The following is a 19,289-nucleotide window of genomic DNA, read 5'->3' as shown; positions in this document are numbered from 1 at the left end:
TCTAGCCTGTTTTCGACAGAAATCATGTTGAAGTTGCCAAAGTTTGCACCTTACATTTGCTGCTAGATTAACATTTGAAATAGAGGGTTATTTATTGTCAAATTAGACACCTTGTCTTTTTATTGTAAATATTGTATATTTTATGAAATTTATAACAAAATAAGGATATATTTTTCTATATGCATTTTCCCTCTAATTTTGAGGTTTTCTCTTATATGCTGCTAAAAGTTCTTGTATATAGGATGTTAACTTAGTATTGCAGATGTTTGCACAGCATCTCTATTGCACAGTCTAAGGCTAAAGATGTTGTGAAGTTAATTGGGCACTATGCCATATATGTAACAAGACAAAGACACCATCTCACCAATGTGAATAATTTTTGCACACCAAAGAGTTAATTGGGATGGGCCAATGACATTCTGTGCCTCCCCCTGTAAGTCCATGAGCTCCATAAGTACCCTCATCTATTTTCAGCAACGTATCATGTGATCAAGCCTCTGGCTAGAGGCAAAACGCGTCATGCGGAATTGCTTGGGTGTTATTCTGATTTACTGATGGAATAAAACACTGTTTGCACAAGAAGTTGGGTCTGACTTGTTCGCTTTGGAAGCCAGTCTAAGCAGTATGACTGGGATGCTGCAGCATCGAGCGAAGTAAAAAGGAATATATATATATATATATATCTATATATATGTATGTAGGTATATATATATATCCTCCAATACGTCCTGAACCAGCGCTCTGCCGCCGCGGTACAATCAGGTACAGGCCACTCTGGCGCGATATATTTCAAATTCAAAGCTTTATTTCTACTTCTTTTCCCAGCATGACGCGTTTTGGCTGCGTCACTGCAGCCTTGATCACATAATTCTCCAATGACATTACTGTGTTTAAGTAGTGGTTCCCTGGCTGAGCATGCCACATGACACGAGGAAATGAAAGACATACTATATGTATCGACCTTAATGAAAGCACATGAACCAATAGTAAAATCGTGGGTTTAAATAGCTAAAACCACTTTAAAAATATTTTATCCATGTGCATTCTCTTCATACACAGCAAAAAAATCAAATTCACTAGCAGCATCACAATAAATATATAGATGTATAAATATATTATTATAGCAGCCAAAAATTATATATATACTTTTAAATATCAGCAATATATTAGCAGCATATATTCATATCAAAGAAATTGTTGAATCTCCACAATTCCTACAATGTGATTTTACCATTTTGATGGGGTTGTGGCCAAGTGGCCCAACTTTCCTTTTGAAATGCTGTGTAAAGAAATCCTATCTTCTTATACCTTGTGCAAAATACCAAGCTCAGATGAATAAAGTGCTGATGTAAACATAATTAATAAAGTGCAAAATAGTGCTAAGTGCAAATACCACAGATAAAATGATATTTAAAATTACATATCAAAATTCCAGGTTTAAAATAGATAATAAAATTGTGTTTAACTGTCAAAAGTGTATGAACAGACTTGTTGCTAAAATTAATTGCATTATAGCACAAACCTCCAACATTGTTTCAATCAGTATATACCTAATCTGATCAATCAGTTGTGCAAGTAGAATAAAGTGCAAATGTGACATAGTATATACATATACATTCTCATAGTCCCCTAAATTCTCCAAGATTAAATCCATATAAGTGCCCTTATCTAGATTGAATCTTGCCTTTAAAACCACGCTTCAGTATTCTATTTCAGACCTTCCAAGAAAAAGCCACAACCACTTTTATCAGTACCCTATGAAATTGTAACAAACATGTAATATGTAAGGGCACCAGTATACCTCACATCATTTTATTATTTGTATTTGTATTTTTTCTATTATGTGTGTATATGGCGTACAACTCAGGTCCCATCTATGCTGTTAGGGGTACTCTATTCTAAACGGATTTATAGGACTTTCTTAAAGAAAGTTGTGTAAGTCTTCCCCCATGTTCATCCCATTCGGGATCCTGGTATCTAATAAAATGATGTATTTAGATTCAAGCTGCCTGAGTTGTTTCTCCCTATTACCACCCCTTACATTCTTGGGTACTGAATCAATAATTAAATATTTCAGATCATTCAAGTTCTTATCATGAACCAGCTTGAAGTGTCTGGCCACCGGGTAGTTCTCATCAGAGTTTACAATTGCCCGCAAGTGTTGTAGAATTCGGTTGTATGCTTGCAACTTCGTGCTACCTACGTACTTCAATCCGCAGGTGCATTGTAAAACATATACCGCATATTCTGTGCGGCAGGTGTATGATTCTTTAATCCTTATTGGATTAACAGCAAACGCTGTGCAATATTCACTTGTGTTTACACCAAATTTGCACGCTCTACACGAGATGCACTTGCGGAACCCCGTTCTCCTCGTTAACCAATTCTTGGATTTAACCACTTCGGGACTAGTTTTGACTAGAGCATCCCTAATAGACGGAGCCCTACGAAAGGTGATGACCGGTTCCTCAGGTATTAGTTGTGCTAAGGTAATGTCAGTTTTTAATAGGGGCCAGTGTTTTCTTAAGATCCCCCTCACCTTCCTTTCCTCCATGTTAAACGTGGTGATGAGACTAATCTGTTTCTGTGCATGGGTTGGGTCTGAATTATCTTTCGTCTTGATCTTATTATTCAACCCAGCCAGACAGTCCTCTCTACTATGATTGTTTGCCTTAATTCTGGCTTCTTCTAGCTCTTTTGAACAATACCCTCGCACCAGAAACCTCTTATGTGCCTCTATTTGACATGCCTCTAAATCTAAATCAGAACTACATATTCTTCTCATCCTGTGGAACTCCCTGTAGGGTATGCTTCTGATCAAGTGTCCCGGGTGTGCACTCCTGGCGTGCAAAATTGCATTCCCTGCCGTTTGTTTTCTGTGCAGTTTAGTTTGGATGGTGTCATTCTTCACATAAATCTCAACATCAAGAAACTGTATGTTAGTTCTGCTTATGTCTGCCGTAAAATGCAAATTCAGATTATTTACATTTATGCTTTTCACAAAATCTCTGGCAGATTTCTCTGTACCTCTCCATTTCATGCAGATATCATCAATGAATCTCCAAAATCGGTCCACATGAGATTCAAACAAAAATGTGTGTGTCCCTCTGAGGACATGCTCCTCCCACCACCCTACATGTAAACATGCATAGGTGGGGGAGAAGCATGCTACCCTCGCGACACCCCTCTGCTGTTGGTAGATTTCCTTATTAAAAAGGAAAAAATTATTAGTAAGACATAAATGAATCATTCTTAAAAGCATGGCATTATGTTGTTTATATGCAATACTGCGCTGATCCAAAAAATACTTAACAGCATTTAGACCATCTGTATGTTGAATGCTCGTGTAGAGGGTACTGATGTCTAAAGCAATAAGAACATAATCAGTTTTCCATTCTATGTTGTCTAATTTGGATAAGAAGTGTCCAGTGTCTTTAATGTACGAAGGCAAGTTTTCAACAAAATCATGTAAAAAAATGTCAACATACCTGGAGACCGCCTCCAGAATACTCCTCTGAGCAGAGATGATTGGTCGCCCAGGGATAGGTGTAACACATTTATGAATTTTGGGTATGAAATATAGGGTGGGGCTTATTGATACTCATTTTTAAGGAAGCCATGTTCCTGCTTAGTCAATAAACCATCCCTCTTCCCCTGATTCAATTCCTTATGTACATTCTCTTTTAAGCATTTGATGTCATTAAAAGTTCCCTTTTTGTAGCATTCTTCATCACTCAAATGCCGATTCACTTCTTCCAAGTACATTGTACGGGGCCAGATAACAATATTTCCTCCCTTGTCCGCTTTATTTATTATAAGGTTGGAGTTGTTACGTAATTTTTTCATGAGGGCTTCATATTGTTTTTCCATGTATCTGTGTCTTTTCACTTGTCTTGCAGTGACACATTGTAGCTCCTTTAAGTTCTCAACTACAATGTCATTGAAAGCATCTATCATATCCTTCGGCATGAGTGGAATGAAAGTAGAAGATGGTTTAAAATGGCTGGCACAGGGGAGATTGGTGCTGATACCCATATTGTGCAGATCCTCCTGTGTAGACATACCTTCATTTGCATCGTCGGTGGCCAAGGCCTGAGCCACCCTTAATGCATTTGTGTCTGCTACCTGAAATTTTTATGTAGGTTGCATCAGTTTAGTTATTTTAGTTGCCTGATCCTGTGCGTCAGCCAACTTGAAATGCTTCCTCAATTTCAGTTTCCGAATAAATTTAAAAACATCTATGCGAGTTTGCACATAATTGAATTAATTTTTAGGACAAAATGATAAACCAAGAGTCAGCAATTGTATTTCAGCTTTGGATTATACTACATCCGAGAGGTTAACTACTGTATTGTCCAATAGTGGATCTATGGGGGCTTCTGTGATGTCTGCCTTTTACTCTCATCCAGACTTCTTACTCCAGTTTGAATTGATTCTATTACCACTTCTTTCCCCTGCCTCTCTTTGTAAATCTTTGTCATCCTTCATTTCCTCCTTTCTTTGCGTCTTTTGTTGTTTCTGCTTCATTTTTCTTTTGCTGTGGCGGATTCCTTGGTCGAAGCGTTTTGCACCGGTCCTCTACTAAAAAACACAGTTCTCCTGATGGAGAATAATTCACCGGTACTTTCATTCGGCTAGAGGTTGCCACCATGTCTTCATCAGAATCTACACTGCTTACAGCCGAACTTAATTCTGTTTCAGAATTCTCCATAGATGGTCTATCCATAGGGGGCAGTTCTTTGTCTTTAGGAGCCATTGCTTGACTCTTTACCGTTTCCTATTTACGTGCAAACGTGAATATTCTTCCAGTCTCATAATCTCGTTTGTCACGCGCAAATTTATATTGTTTGCGTGTTCTTATGGTTTCCTCATGCTTGAGTAACCGAACATCTATTTCTTCCCTATATTTCTTAAGGAGTTCTTTGGTATCATACTTGTCCAATTCGCTATTAAGTATTTCAATGTTTTTCAAAATTTCATTCTGATCTATTTCTGTATATTTGATCAAAATGCAAATCATGTTCATGGAGGCCTCCAAATTATTAGTTGCCCACTCTTTCAACATGAGAGGGTTGGGGTTCTCAAAAGATGGTGCAATGAGAACCCTCAACCCTCTTGGCACTCATCCCACTTCCTTATATTTTTCAAGTGAGCTTTTCTCCCACCACTTGGTAATCTCAGTTCGTAGGAGTTTTTCCAATTTTTTACATTTGGTTTTCATATCTATAACTGTATTATTTTCTGCAATAGGGACTTCTACAGTGTCACTGATAATCAGGAGGTTTAAAAACATTGCGTCTGCCAATGCTTCCCGATTCCGAAGAATTTCCGCTGGTGTCGCCATTATGACCGGAGAAACAAGATTGTAGCTTAAACAGACTTGCAGGTGATGGCGCCTTAGCAGTTTCTTCTAACGTCGCGCACCAATCCTCTCACCCGCAATATTCGTCAGATCTACTGCACGTACGCCGGCTTACCGCAAAGACTTCCTGGAGCTTCCACGGGGGTCCTCCGACTCCAACTCGGTCCTTCCAGGGCAACCTTGCGCTTGTCGGCAAACGAGCTCTCTTCGATCACTTCCAATGACGCGGGGGGTTGAGTGCTTTTTTTTTACTCCTTTCGGGTCAATTTTCAAATCGCTGCTGCGAGTTCGGCTGCATAGCAAATCAGCCCGTTGTGAGGGGAGGGTCTGTAAAGGCGAAAACAGCCGCGTTCTGCCAACATTTAAATCCTCCAATACGTCCTGAACCAGAGCTCTGCCACCGCGGTACAATCAGGTACAGACCACTCTGGCGTGATATATTTCAAATTGAAAGCTTTATTTCTCCGTCTTTACCCAGCATGACGCGCTTCGGCTGCATCACTGCAGCCTTGATCACATAATTATCCAATGACAATACAGTGTTTAAGTAGTGGTTCCCTGGCTGAGCATGTCACACGACACAAGGAAATGAAAGACATACTATATGTATCGACCTTAATGAAAGCACATGAACCGATAGTAAAATCTTGGGTTTAAATAGCTAAAACCACTTTAAAAATATCTTATCCATGTGCATTCTCTTCATACACAGCAAAATAATCAAATTCACTAGCAGCATCACAATAAATATATAGATGTATACATATATTATCATAGCAACCAAAAATTATATATATACTTTTAAATAGCAGCAATATATTAGCAGCATATATTCATATCAAAGAAATTGTTGAATCTCCACAATTCCTACGATGAGATTTTACCATTGTGATGGGGTTGTGGCCAAGTGGCCCAACTTTCCTTTTGAAATGGCGTGTAAAGAAATCCTATCTTCTTATAACCTGTGCAAAATACCAAGCCCAGATGAATAAAGTGCTGATGTAAACATAATTAATGAAGTGCAAAATAGTGCTAAGTGCAAATACCACAGATAAAATGATATTTACAATTACATATCAAAATTCCAGGTTTAAAATAGATCATAAAATTGTGTTTAACTGTCAAAAGTGCATGAACAGACTTGTTGCTAAAATTAATTGCATTATAGCACAAACCTCCAAACTTGTTTCATTCAGAATATACCAAATCTGATCAATCAGTTGTGCAAGTAGAATAGGAGTGCAAAAAACGATTGATTTAGGCCCAGATCTCTGTACTGGGGTGAATGTATGACATTGTTCTGCATTCTGTCCATCAACTGTTGTTTTGCATTTGTCACCCCGAGTGGGTCGACCTCAAATCTGGGGAACCGAGTTCGAGTCTCGACAATGACGGTGATCATCCTGTGATTCTAGGCAAATCACTTAATCTCCCCGTGCCTAAAATAAAAATGAATGTGTCCTTATGTAATGCAACTGGTGCCATGTAAAGTGCTCTGATACACGGTACCGGGTGAAGTTCGGTGTTTATTCCTCCCAGGCAGCCACACAATAGAAAAATTAGGTGTGGGCCACCACTGGCAGAATGGGGCGGGGGTTGTGGAACGGGGCACCACCTCATTTGCAAATCAATGGGTTTTGCCTAGCCGTCACACAAAGAACTTATCACCACTGCTTAGCTCATGAAACCAGCTTGGAGCCAGGGCAGGGGAGGGAGGACTTCAAAAGGAACTCTTTGGAAATGTCTCCTATTTCAAAGAAGTCACCAGGTATAACAATGGGACCCTAAAGACCCACTCTTCAGTCCACTTTCTGGACCTGCGGAATGACTGTCAGAGGACTACCTGCTGCTGTGGCCTGTTTTACACTTTAGAAGACTGCTTTGCTGCACCTGGGAGGACTGCTTTCCTGCCTCAAGCCTCCCTGACCACTCAGAAGCCTGCCCTGCTTTTTGAGCCTTGTTCCACTTTTTGAAACCCAGGACTACCAGAGTAACTCCAAGAGACTACCTCTTATGCAGACGACACTCAGCTGCTTCTAACATCAGATAATCATTCAGTCTATGCTGAAGAAAACTTCCAAGATTGTCTCACAGAGGTGTTTCACTAGATGAAGCAGAATCACTTAAGGTGTAATTCAGAAAAAACGAAAAGCATGCTCCTAGGCAAAGCCAACACCTTCAGACCTAGTTGCTGGTGGCTGCCAAATAACCCCCCACCACCCAATACGGTGGAGGTAGTAAACAATCTGGGGGTAAAATTTGACTCTACCCTATCCTTACGTCAGCAAGCACTATCAGTGGCTGGGTAGTGTTTTCAGCTGATCAAATCCCTGAAATTTCTATTGGACCTTCTCCCAGGAACAGCAAGACAAACTGTTACAGCAGCCCTCATAACTTCTAGGTTAGACTACTGCAATAGCCTCTACGCAGGTGCCAACAAAGCAATCCTAAAAAGACTTCAGACCGTTCAACACTCAGCAGCTCGCCTGGTACTTAATCTACCACGCCGCTTCTCAGCATCCGCAGGGAAAACCTGGACTTAAACAGGCCAAACAAGGAGAAATGTTTTATTTCTCCTCGTGTTTGCTGTTTTTAAGTGTGCTGCCTTGTGCAGCACACATAGAAACAGCAAATTGCTTGTGATTGGTTTATGTCTCTAAAAGCCATGAGAAAGTTCTTCCCGTATCTGCAATCATCAGCTAGAGAGTCGGTTGCTAGAGCTTTAATTTTATCTAGGCTCGACTATGCCAACTCTCTTTTTAGCGGCACTCCAGCTTTTTTAGTTGCCCGACTGCAGATTATCCAAAATGCGACAGCACGGCTGCTGTATAACATTCCCAGCAGAGAAAGCGTGCGAGCACACCTTAAGGAACTTCATTGGCTGCCGATTGCTCAAAGGATAACTTTTAAAATTCTCACTTTAGCATTTAAGGCAGTCCACGACATGGGACCATCCTATCTAAGAAAAAGATTCAGCCGCTATGTCCCCACACGGCCGCTACGTTCAGCCGGCTGCAACCTCTTGAGTGTGCCCCGCTTCCAGCGAGTACGACTACGAGGCTACTCGCTTGCTGTTGTCGCAGCCAGGACTTGGAACGCCCTTCCTCTCTCCCTGAGATCGACTGAAAATGTTGTTTCATTTAAGAAAGCACTAAAAACTCATCTTTTTATAACAGCCTATTAGTGTCATGTTTCCTTTAGATGGCCACTTGCTTGTTTTTCCTTTTTCGCGCCAGGATACTCTGGAGTAATGGAGCGCGTTATAAAACAGCAAATAAAAATAAAATAAATATGTGCAGGAAGGTCTCCCTTCCTCCACATAAACAATCATTTACAAATAATGCTGTTTTGCAACTTCAGTGTGTGCTGCATTAAGCAGCTCACATAGAAGTTACAAAACGGGGACCTTACTGCACATAAACAATCGTCCCCCCAACGCAGACAACCTTGCACTATGGTGCAAGGGTGGCTGCGTTGGCGCTAGGCAGCTGAACTCAGCGCCAGCGATAGGGAAAACGCAATGGTGCACCACATTCTTGTGAATATGGCACATCACTGCTTTTCAGAATGGAGAAGCATGGCATTAGCAATGATTGCTTAACCCCACTCTTCTCCATTCTGCTGTAAATATGCCCCTAGATGTCACTGTTTCCATTTTCATCTTTTATCATTAGTTTTTACCTTAAGCTTTAAAATTCATACCAGTGGTTCTACTTATTGGGTTTTTGTCATTTTGGTGTCAAAAAGATTAATAACATTTGCTCACTTATTCTAAATTGGTGTTCGATTTTTCTTGTGTGGTGTTTTCACATTATTATGGTTTGTATGGTGCATAAACACTTTACACATTGACTTTTAATTAAGCCTGACTGCTTTTTCCCCATCGCTACTAGAAGTTTAAGCACTGGTGAACTTTGTGACTTTTGTTGTTCGCCCAGACAGGGATTGTGGCTGTTGTTTGAACAGGGCTAACACCCCATTCAACCAACAACCCAATTTCTCACAGATCCTTTGCCAGTGATTGTGCTTTTTCTTCAGACAGCAAAGCTGTCACTGCTCTGTTGCTTGAGGTACTAACTCTTACATAGCACATTTATATGAAATCCATTTGGAAATCTTTCTTAATTCTTAATAAGTGAGGGTAGCATTCCTCAAGAACATCTGTTATTGTGCAAAAACAAACCCATGCAAGAAAACTTCAGGTAAGAATCCCTGGCTCCTAATGTTTAATGTAAATATTGAACTTTCGTTTCAAATTTAGAATATAATTTTCCAGTTGGTTCAGTTCTTCCCACAACCAATGTGCTTGAGTCTTTCCTTGATACTGTGCTATGTTTTAATATCGAATCAAACTAAAGCAGGAACAGCCAATTGACCTGATCGATGTTACTAACCTAACTCAGCTCATAAACTCATATGGTTAATGCAGCAGCACACATTACAGCCAAACTGAGTTTGAGTAGTATAAGTATTGTTATTCTTTGAGGGTGAGAACAGCAGCAACACACAGGTCCTTAAACAATCTGTAAGGGCTGTTCTTTCCACAAAGAAAATTTTGTCTGATATATAAAGAATTGATTTGCAGAAAGTGGTCACTAGATATGTACTGACTTTTTTGCACATTGATTTTTATTTTGTTAACCAACAAATGTGCTATTATGTCTGTTTGCAAAATCACCATCCACAGTGGGTTACAATTTGACTGACCTCATTAGTATTCTTAAGGTAGGTTGCAAATTGCTAGTCACTCACTCTGAATGCCAAGACAGAGATAGTTGCCTCTAGGGTTCAGTAGACCACCATGCATATTATCCCATTGAAATAAGGTAGCACATTATTTTTCAATTCAGCTTATTCTTTTTAAAGGAAACACAGCTGTATTAATTTTTTTTTAAATGTTTAAGATTTGGGAATGCCCTCTTTTTATTTTCAAAATTGGAAAGGGGTTCTAAGGGTTGCCAAATGGCTTACCACCTCATTTGAGTAGTTGTTAACCTATAAGTGGTTTGCAAACAAAGTTGTGGTTCTGACCCATTGATACATAGCATTCTAAATTACAGTTTGGAAGGGACACACAACCATGCCCCTTCCAAATTGAGATTCAATGTGCATTTCTAAATTCATTGTTGTTGTGATTGAGTGAAAATAAATTTGCGAACACTAAATAGCTTTATATATCTGGAACCCTATTTATTACTGAAGGTAGATTTCATTTGATGGAGCACTGGTTCGGCCAAGCATCTAATTTCTTATGTCCTTATGGTATTGGGGGAGTGACATTTGCATTGAAAAGGAAGAGAAAGAGCAACAAATGACGAAATAACTATTGTTTAAAACCCTGTGTGTAAAGTAGCTTATTTCATTTACAGGTGCATTGGCCAAGCGTTACATAAAAAAATTTGTATCTTGGTGACCCATCAATTACAGTACCTCACAGCGGCAAAACAGATCCTTATACTGAAAGAGGTAAATCCTTTTATTACAGTATCTTTAGATGTTTTACAGTGCATGTTATTGCTATACTATTTTAGGTAACTTCACCCTTTGGTCGGCACATTAATTTTCTTTTCAAAATACTTTCATGACTTGTCTATGTACCAATGGTTTACAGTTGCCATTTTCTTAGGAAATTCATACTTGAGCAATTTGGCCAGTAAATGTGCCTCTTCGTATCTGCTTGGACAAGGGCTATTGATCATTAGGCCAAAAGCGGGAAAAATCATTTACTGCACTTTTGTTACTCAGAAGACTCTTTGTAGGCTTGTCTTCTTTTCTGATAGTTTCTTGATGTTTCAGAACTTGGACATTTCATGTACATATGTAAATTGAGTGATTTTACTACTTCAGTCCTTCTCCAACTATCTTGTTATCCTCATACATCATTTACAATACATTTCACTCTGATCCCACCCTTGACAAATAATCCTCTAATGACTGGCGGGCTCTCGTTACTTTGAGGGTACTCACAGGGAGAAAGAGGCAAAGTATCTAGATAAAGACAAAAAATCCCTATCACCTTCCCTATGGATATTACACTTTATTTGGCGGATGGTGAGGAGAAGATTAAAAAAGTAATGTGGGATGTGTAAGACACTATTATGAGTCTTCTGTCCATTCTGTATTCAGGGTTAGACTTACGATATGATCTCTGATATATTGAGGATCATGCTTATGGTTAGGATCATGATTAATGATAATGTTACCATTAAGGACACACTCATAATATTGTTAGAGTTAGGGTAAGCAACATATTTAGGGTTATAGACAAGATAATAATTAGGGGTGGGGTTACTTAAAGATCAGGTTGAGTTTAATGTCAAAACGTTAAAGCCAGGGTTTGGGGCATTGTTTGACTGACGTAAGGGTTAGTTTAGAATTCGTTTTTTGGCTACATCCTAAGGGTAATGTACTTGTTCGGGATAGGGGTAGGACTAATTATCCTGCCACTTCCAAAAACAGAAAAAAGTGTACAAAATATCACTAATACACATTGAAAGGGGAGTATGATTAAACATGAAGACTGTCTTCAATGAGAACATTACCAATCAACAGTTTAATTTGAAATATATGTGTCATTCCATATTATAGTAAACACCAGGCAAGTGGCTCAATGTCAAGCAAGTCTATATCTCAATTCTAAAGAGAGTCAGGCAGGAATCTGGCCTCAGGTCAAAGTGGGGTTGTGGGCCCAGCATGGCTAAGGGCACAACCAGGGACCTTACTGAAACTAAGCTTCTATCAGCCAACCGGGTGCTAACCCCTGTGCAACAAAGCAGTGGATGTAAGAGTACTACTTTCGGTGCCAAATCCCCTGAGGGTTCTTATGGGTCTATGCCCTATGCCTCAATGCCACAAAATTGAAATAAGCAAGCATATGAACAGGGAGAAGGTGTGCTCTCCAAGCAGAATCACCATTTATTTCACCTGCACTGCTTGGTTTATCTTGCGTAGCCTTCTTAACTCTTGTGAAACCTAGAGAATGTTCCATCTTGTTTGGGGTCTGCATTTCTAGACTTCTTTGTTGGACTGGGTTTCCATGTAGAAAAAACGAGACTGTCTAGCAGCCATCAGAGCTCCAGCTGCTCATCTGACTTAGCAGTATCCAAGTGAAATTGTTTGTCCTCAGGAAGCAGTGTTACATTTTCCAGGGTGTTCTATCTTGCTATTAATGCTCAAAATGCTGGGGAGAAGGTTCTGGTTGTACTTGTCTTTGGCCAGGTGGGCAGTAGCCATCATGGTAATGAGTTGTCGTGCATCTTTGCAGTCTACAAATAATGATCTAGCAGCACACCTTGTGTATCTGGCCCTTGACTAAGTAGTGGAGAATTGGGTGAGCAAGTAAATGCCTCTGAGAAGCGTAGTGGTGAGCAGGGAGGGGTGGGGGAGCTACAGAGAGGAGTTATTTAATTAAAGCTCAGCAGGATGGGTAGGCTGGAGTAAGCAATGGACAAGCTAACATAAAAAAGTAGCTCCCTGAATATAAGCTTTGGAAGGCTACAAGTTATCCAATCAAAAGTAGACTAAATAAGCTATACTCCATCGTGGGGAGAACCACAAGGAGGGAGGAAAGTGGAAGAGGGGGTAATGCAATTGAATAAGAAGCAAACAAATGAAAATGACTAGAAGGCCAACGATTGATTAGCAATGGTCTGATCCAAATCCCTGTGTAATTACTGATATTGTCCACAATAGATCTTTCCACAAGAGCCTGTAGCGAAGACCTAAAAATGGTGTAGAAAGGACAGCTCGTACAGTCAGATGGAGAATTTCACCTTCAATCAATCAATCAATCAGCGAACTTGCATAGCGCGCTACTTACCCGTGAGGGTCTCAAGGCACTGATGGTGGGGGTTGCTGCCACTGCTCGAGTAGCCAGGTCTTGAGGAGCCTCCTGAAGGTGAGCAGGTCTTGGGTCTGACGTAGATGGGTGGGGAGGGTGTTCCAGGTCTTGGCGGCGAGGAAGGAGAAGGATCTGGCGCCGGAGGTCACTCGTCGGATGCGCGGCACGGCGGCAAGGGTGAGGCTGGCGGAGCTGGCGGGCGGGGGTGTAGAAGTTGAGTCTGTCGTTCAGGTAGGCTGGTCCGGTGTTGTGGAGTGCTTTGTGTGCATGGGTGAGGAGTTTGAAGGTGATTCTTTTGTTGACGGAGAGCCAGTGCAGGTCTCTGAGATGGGAGGTGATGTGGCTACGGCGGGGAATATTGAGGATTAATCGGGCAGAGGGGTTCTGGATGCGTTGTAGTCATTGCAGGTGTTTGGCCGGTATTCCTGCGTAGAGTGCGTTGCCGTAGTCCAGCCTGCTGCTGACGAGGGCTTGGGTCACTGTTCTTCTTGTTTCGGTTGGGATCCACTTGTAGATCCTGCAAAGCATGCGGAGGGTGTTGTAGCAGGAGGAGTAGACGGCGTTGACCTGCTTCGCCATGGAGAGGGAGGAGTCGAGGATGAATCCTAGGTTGCGTGCGTGGTCCGTGGGTGTTCGGGCAGCTCCTAGTTTGGTCGGCCACCAGGAGTTGTCCCATGCCGAGGGGGTGGGGCCTAGGAAGAGGACCTCCGTCTTGTCCGAGTTCAGTTTCAGGCGGCTGCTCCTCATCCACTCGGCGACGGCCTTCATTCCCTTGTGGAGGTTGGTTTTGGCGATGTGCGGGTCCTTGGTGAGTGAGAGGATGAGCTGGGTGTCATCGGTGTAGGAGATGATGTTCAGGTCGTGTTGGTGGGCCACTTGTGCGAGGGTGGCCATGTAGATGTTGAACAGGGTCGGGCTGAGGGATGAGCACTGGGGTACGCCGCAGATGATGTTGGTGGCTTTGGAAAGGAAGGGCGGGAGGCGGACTCTGTGGGTTCTGCTGGAGAGGAAGGACGTGGTCCAGTTCAGGGCCTTCTTCTGGATACCGGCTTCTTGAAGGCGTGTTCTTAGTGTGCGGTGGCAGACTGTGTCGAAGGCGGCTGACAGGTCCAGGAGGATAAGGGCTGACGTTTCGCCGTTGTCTAGATGGTGCCTGATGTCGTCTGTGGCGGTGATGAGGGCAGTCTCGGTGCTGTGGTTGCGTCTGAATCCGGACTGGGATGGGTCGAGGATGGCGTTGTCCTCGAGGTGGTGGTTCAGCTTCATGTTGGCGATTTTCTCGATGACCTTTGACGGGAAGGGGAGAAGGGAGATGGGCCGGACGTTCTTGAGGACTTTGGGGTCCGCTTTGGGATTCTTGATGAGGGCGTTGATTTCGGCATGTTTCCAGCTTTCCGGGAATGTTGCTGTGTTGAAGGAGATGTTGATGATCTTCCGCAATTGGGGTGTGATGGTTGTCTCCGCTTTGTTGAAGACGTGGTGTGGGCAGGGGTCTGTTGGAGATCCTGAGCGGATGGAGTTCATGACCTTGCGTGTCTCTTCGTCGCTGACGTGGGACCAGGAGGTCAGCTGGTTGGTGCAGGTGGCGTTCGGGGTGTGGTTTGTTGTGGTCGGGGTGGATGAGGAGTTGAAGCTGTCATGGATGTCGGTGATCTTGTGATGGAAGAAGGGGGCCAGAGGGAGTGATGTCGTTGGTGTTGGCGCTGGTGTTGGAGAGTTCCTTCACTATGTTGAACAGTTCTTTGCTGTCGTGTGCATTGTTTGTCTAGTCTGGCTTTGAAGGATGATCTCTTGGTTGCTCTGATGAGGTGGTGATGTCTGTGGCTGGCGTCCTTGTGGGCTGCGTGGCTGTCTGGTGCGTGGTCGTGAAGCCATTTCTTCTCCAGCTTCCGGCATATTCGTTTGGAGATCTGGAGTTCTTCGGTGAACCAGGCGGCTTTCTTGTTGAGGTGGTTGACGGAGGGTTTCTTGATCGGGGCAAGGGTGTTGGTGCAGTCGTCGATCCACTGTCGGTGGGTGGGTTCTGGGTGAGGGTGGAGGTCCACTTGTCCTCGGTGACTTTGCTCCAGCAGCGGCGAGGCAGCTGTTGGGTGCGGTGGTGCGTGGCTGGTTTCTTGAAGGTTAAGTGGATGCATTGGTGGTCAGTCCAGTGGAGTTCGGTGGTGTGGTTGAAGGCGACGTGGGTGCTTGTGGAGAAGATGGGGTCAAGCATGTGGCCGGCGGCGTGGGTGGGTTTGGTGACGAGTTGTCGGAGGCCGAGGTTGGCGAAGTTGTTGATCAGGGCGGAGTAGTTGGCGTCGTTGTTGTTCTTGAGGTGGAAGTTCAGTTCCCCGAGGAGGATGTAGTCCATGGAGGTGATTGCGTGGGTACTGGCGAGGTTGGCGAGTCGCTGAAGAGGGCCCCGGGGTCTGGGTGGTCTGTTGATGAGTGTTCCTCTGAGGGTGGTGTTGGGGTCGGTGTGGATCCGGAAGTGCAGGTGTTCAGTGGTGTTGAGGGTGTCGTCTGCGTGGGTGGCGACCTTGAGGGTGGACTTGTGGACGATGGCTATTCCTCCTCCGATTCCGTTGGTGGGGTCTCTAAGGGAGATTTTGTAACCGTCCGGGATGGCTATGGCGATGTCAGGTGCCGAGGTGTCGTTCCACCAGGTTTCGGTAAGGAAGGCAACGTCTGGGTCGGTGGTATCGAGCAGGTCCCAGAGCTCGATGGCGTGTTTGAGTGTGGAGCGGGTGTTGAGGAGTATGCAGCGAAGGTGGTTGGGTCCGGTTCTTGGGGGTTTGGTGGTCCTGTCGCAGGTGAAGTTGCAGGAGTGGCAGGAGAAGGGACCGTGGTTGCGTTTCGGGGCGGCCTGGAAGCAGAGCTGGTCTCGGCCGGTGTTGAGTGCGTGGAGGGAGTTGGCCTCGTATTGCAGGGGTTCTTGCGCTGGGCGCGGTCCACGTGCACACGGGCGCAGACGGGCTTGCCTGAGGTGTGCAATCGGCACGCAATCGGCGCGCCCGCTGAGTGTGTCCGCTGCCCGCCCGGTCTTGTTCGTCATAAGGCGTGGGAGGGTCAGCTGGGAGGCGGGAGCGGGGCGGCAACAGATAATGTTGGCCAGAAAGCTTTCACTCGCTGAAAGTGTCACTAGTAAACACTGTGCCAATTGGCAGCTATTATGAGGAACATTAAAAAGACACAATGCGCCTGTGAACATGTCCACACCCAATTATTCTGCTTCTTAATAGTTTCTGCATATTGTAACACAATAGTTTTCTATTTTTTTCCCATGAGATTATCTCATACAAACTGTCAACAACATTGTAAAGTTAAAACTATTTTTCAACAGGTGCGGAATGGTCACACTGGGTTTAAGCGTGATTTGAACACCATTCAAAGTTACTTAGGCAGGCTGTACACAACATATTGACTTATTGAGATATGTAATGAATGGAATCACAAAGAATATTTAAGTGTTTAAGAAAAGTCAGATTCAATGTGGTTTGTCTTCTATGACACTTAGAAGTTGTTTCAACTGCATGGTTTTTATGGCAAATAGTTAGTACTGTGTGATTATAATAGGCTGGTTACATTCAGATACACACCAAATATATACACAATATTAATTCTGAAAACTAGTTTGGTCATTAATTTGTAATTTTAGATTCAGTTTATTATAGTTTGTTCTATTAAAAATATGCCAATTCTCTTCTAGTTGATTAACGGCAACAAATATTAGTGAATAAAGTCTTTGTTGCTGACTCAGTTTGTGACGCTCAGGCAAAAGCTAAAAAATATAGCCTGGCAGGCACTAATTTTAATTTTTTCAAAGTCAATACATTTATTAGCATTGAGTTGGGATAATAGTAATGCACATGTTTTACAGTTGTATAAATAGGCTTAGCAAGCTCTATATAAAGATTAAGTTGCTATAATTGATAACTACCATGGTTTCATGGCAATTCACTGGTAGATCTCTGGTCTCTTAAAGTGCTCATTGTTTATATTGTATACATTTTATGTGCACATACCTTTTGAGTATATGGAGACAATACAGTTGGATCTATCCCGTTGTACTTGGCAAGTAGAACTAAAAGGCATGGAATCTGATAAAATGTCATTAAAATTATCTGGTATTTTTCTATTGCATAAACCTTTTTAGAAAATGATACCCGAACATTTGCAGGATAAATTAATCCTCAAAATCTTGGCTTTGTTGTTTTATGCTCCCCTATTTAAAAAAACTAAAATAATACATTGATATGCAGAACATGTTTAGATTTGTTTCTACGCTAAGTAACACAGGTAAAGTATTTATGAAAGTGATAGTTACATGTATATGGGTGAAACAAAAAGAGACAAGAGAAGAATTAAGCATGACTTATAAATAGTTTCAGCATACAAATAAGGTTTAGATCAATCCACTTTGTAATTAAGATTTCTAACCAAAGATTCCTCACCTTTTCAGATTCTCCTAATGTAAGAAAAAGGGTTATTAGTTGGGTGACATGCAAGTCCTTCCCAAATAGTAAGTTCCAAATCCTGTGAGGTCCAACACACAAGTTTAGCATCTAAACCTGGACTCAACCCCTAAAGCTGCGGCACAGCACAGACCGGTTTAACGGCAGGAAATTGTATAAAATAACTACCAATACCAAAACAATTAAAAAGTCAAAACACAACACAATTAGAACCCCACAATGATTTTCTGAAAATTGGGAAATATTTACTAAGAAAAATGACCACACCACAACTAAGATCCATTAAGAGGAACCATGGATCTTATATGGTGAATTTGAAAGGTTTTTTAAATGCTAATTCCTACTTATAACTTGTCTGAAACCTCTGTTTTTTTCAGTTCATTTCAAAGGTTTTGTAAATGACCATTTTTAAATGTATTAATTGTTAAATTTATTTTTTTGATACTGATTTACTACATTTTTTTAAACTATTTATTTTTAGATATTTTATCTTTTAAATTACATTATAATCATTATACATTACAGTACAAAATATACTTTCTCAGAATGAATTACTTTAGTTTAAAATAGGCAATAGACTTTTAAGTACAGTAGTTACAGTTGTTGCAATGGGCAACACAATTACAAACACAATGCAAAATTGAGCTCAAAGGGGATTTCTAGTTAAATGCAATTAGTTACTTTATGGATTACTTTTCTAACCACAGGACTGGATCCTAGATTCAGTCCTGTCACATCTCCTGTAAACAGTTGAGTAAAATTGTTTTGGTTACAGTAGTGATTTTTAAGGAATATTATTGTATTTTAAAAGTTGACACTTCGAAACTTTTTCACATAGAATCACCAATGTTATCCTATGGGGGGAAATTCACTTAGCAGGTAAGTAGTGTTATCGTTACTTTTTCTTACTCAGTGGTGGATCCTGGATCTAGCACTGGTGCATCTCCTGTAAACAGTTAAAGAATGCGTTTAAGTTATACAGGCGATTTTTAAGGAATATTTGTAGCTTGTGAAAATCGAATCTTAGAAACTTTTCTTGTGAAAACCAGACAATGGATTCCTACGGAAAGAAATACAAGTTACTAGTAAGTACTCTAAGAATTACTTTTCAGGATCAGTGCTGGGCTAAAAGATGCAGCACTGGGTTCTCTCCTGATAACAGGTGATTAAACCGTAATTCGTTGTTCGAATGATTTTAGGTGAATATTTTAAAGTTCGAAAACTCCACACTTCGAAGAATTTCCAAGTGAAACCGGTCAATGTTAGACTATGTATGGAAATTCAAGTTATGGTTAAGTACAATTAGAATTACTTTTCAGGATCAGTACTGGGCTTAAAGATGCAGCACTGAGGTATCTCCTGATAACAGGTGAGTAAATCGGAATTCGTAGTTAGGCTGATTTTAGAGGGTCCCTAGGGTCAAACTAGCCCACTAGCTACCTCCAATAAGCGCCACAGAGCTGTATTGCAGAGAGGTGTATAAAGGGGCGTGGCCCCTGAACACCTGTCTGCAACGCAGCTCCCCGGCGCATACTGGAGATTCCTGTTGAACTATTTGGCCCTCAGGGACTCTCAGTATTGAAAGAGAATTAATTCCCCAACTTAAAACCTGCAATGGGACACAGTGGTGAAG

The 19,289-nt window shown here is 41.9% G+C and overlaps 1 protein-coding gene across 1 annotated transcript in view; it reads left to right on the top strand.

Moving 5' to 3' along the window:
• ABCC4 (ATP binding cassette subfamily C member 4 (PEL blood group)) overlaps positions 1-19,289 on the top strand; it is a 1,754,849-nt gene that overhangs the window by 863,936 nt on the left and 871,624 nt on the right. The window contains exon 14 of the mRNA XM_078657605.1: positions 10,732-10,828. Coding sequence (XP_078513731.1) covers positions 10,732-10,828 — 97 coding nt within the window. The remainder of the gene's footprint in view (positions 1-10,731; positions 10,829-19,289) is intronic.

This window comes from Lissotriton helveticus, chromosome 8 (assembly GCF_964261635.1).
Source record: "Lissotriton helveticus chromosome 8, aLisHel1.1, whole genome shotgun sequence".
Taxonomy (NCBI): Eukaryota; Metazoa; Chordata; class Amphibia; order Caudata; family Salamandridae; genus Lissotriton; species Lissotriton helveticus.
This window is presented reverse-complemented; position numbering and strand designations above follow the sequence as displayed.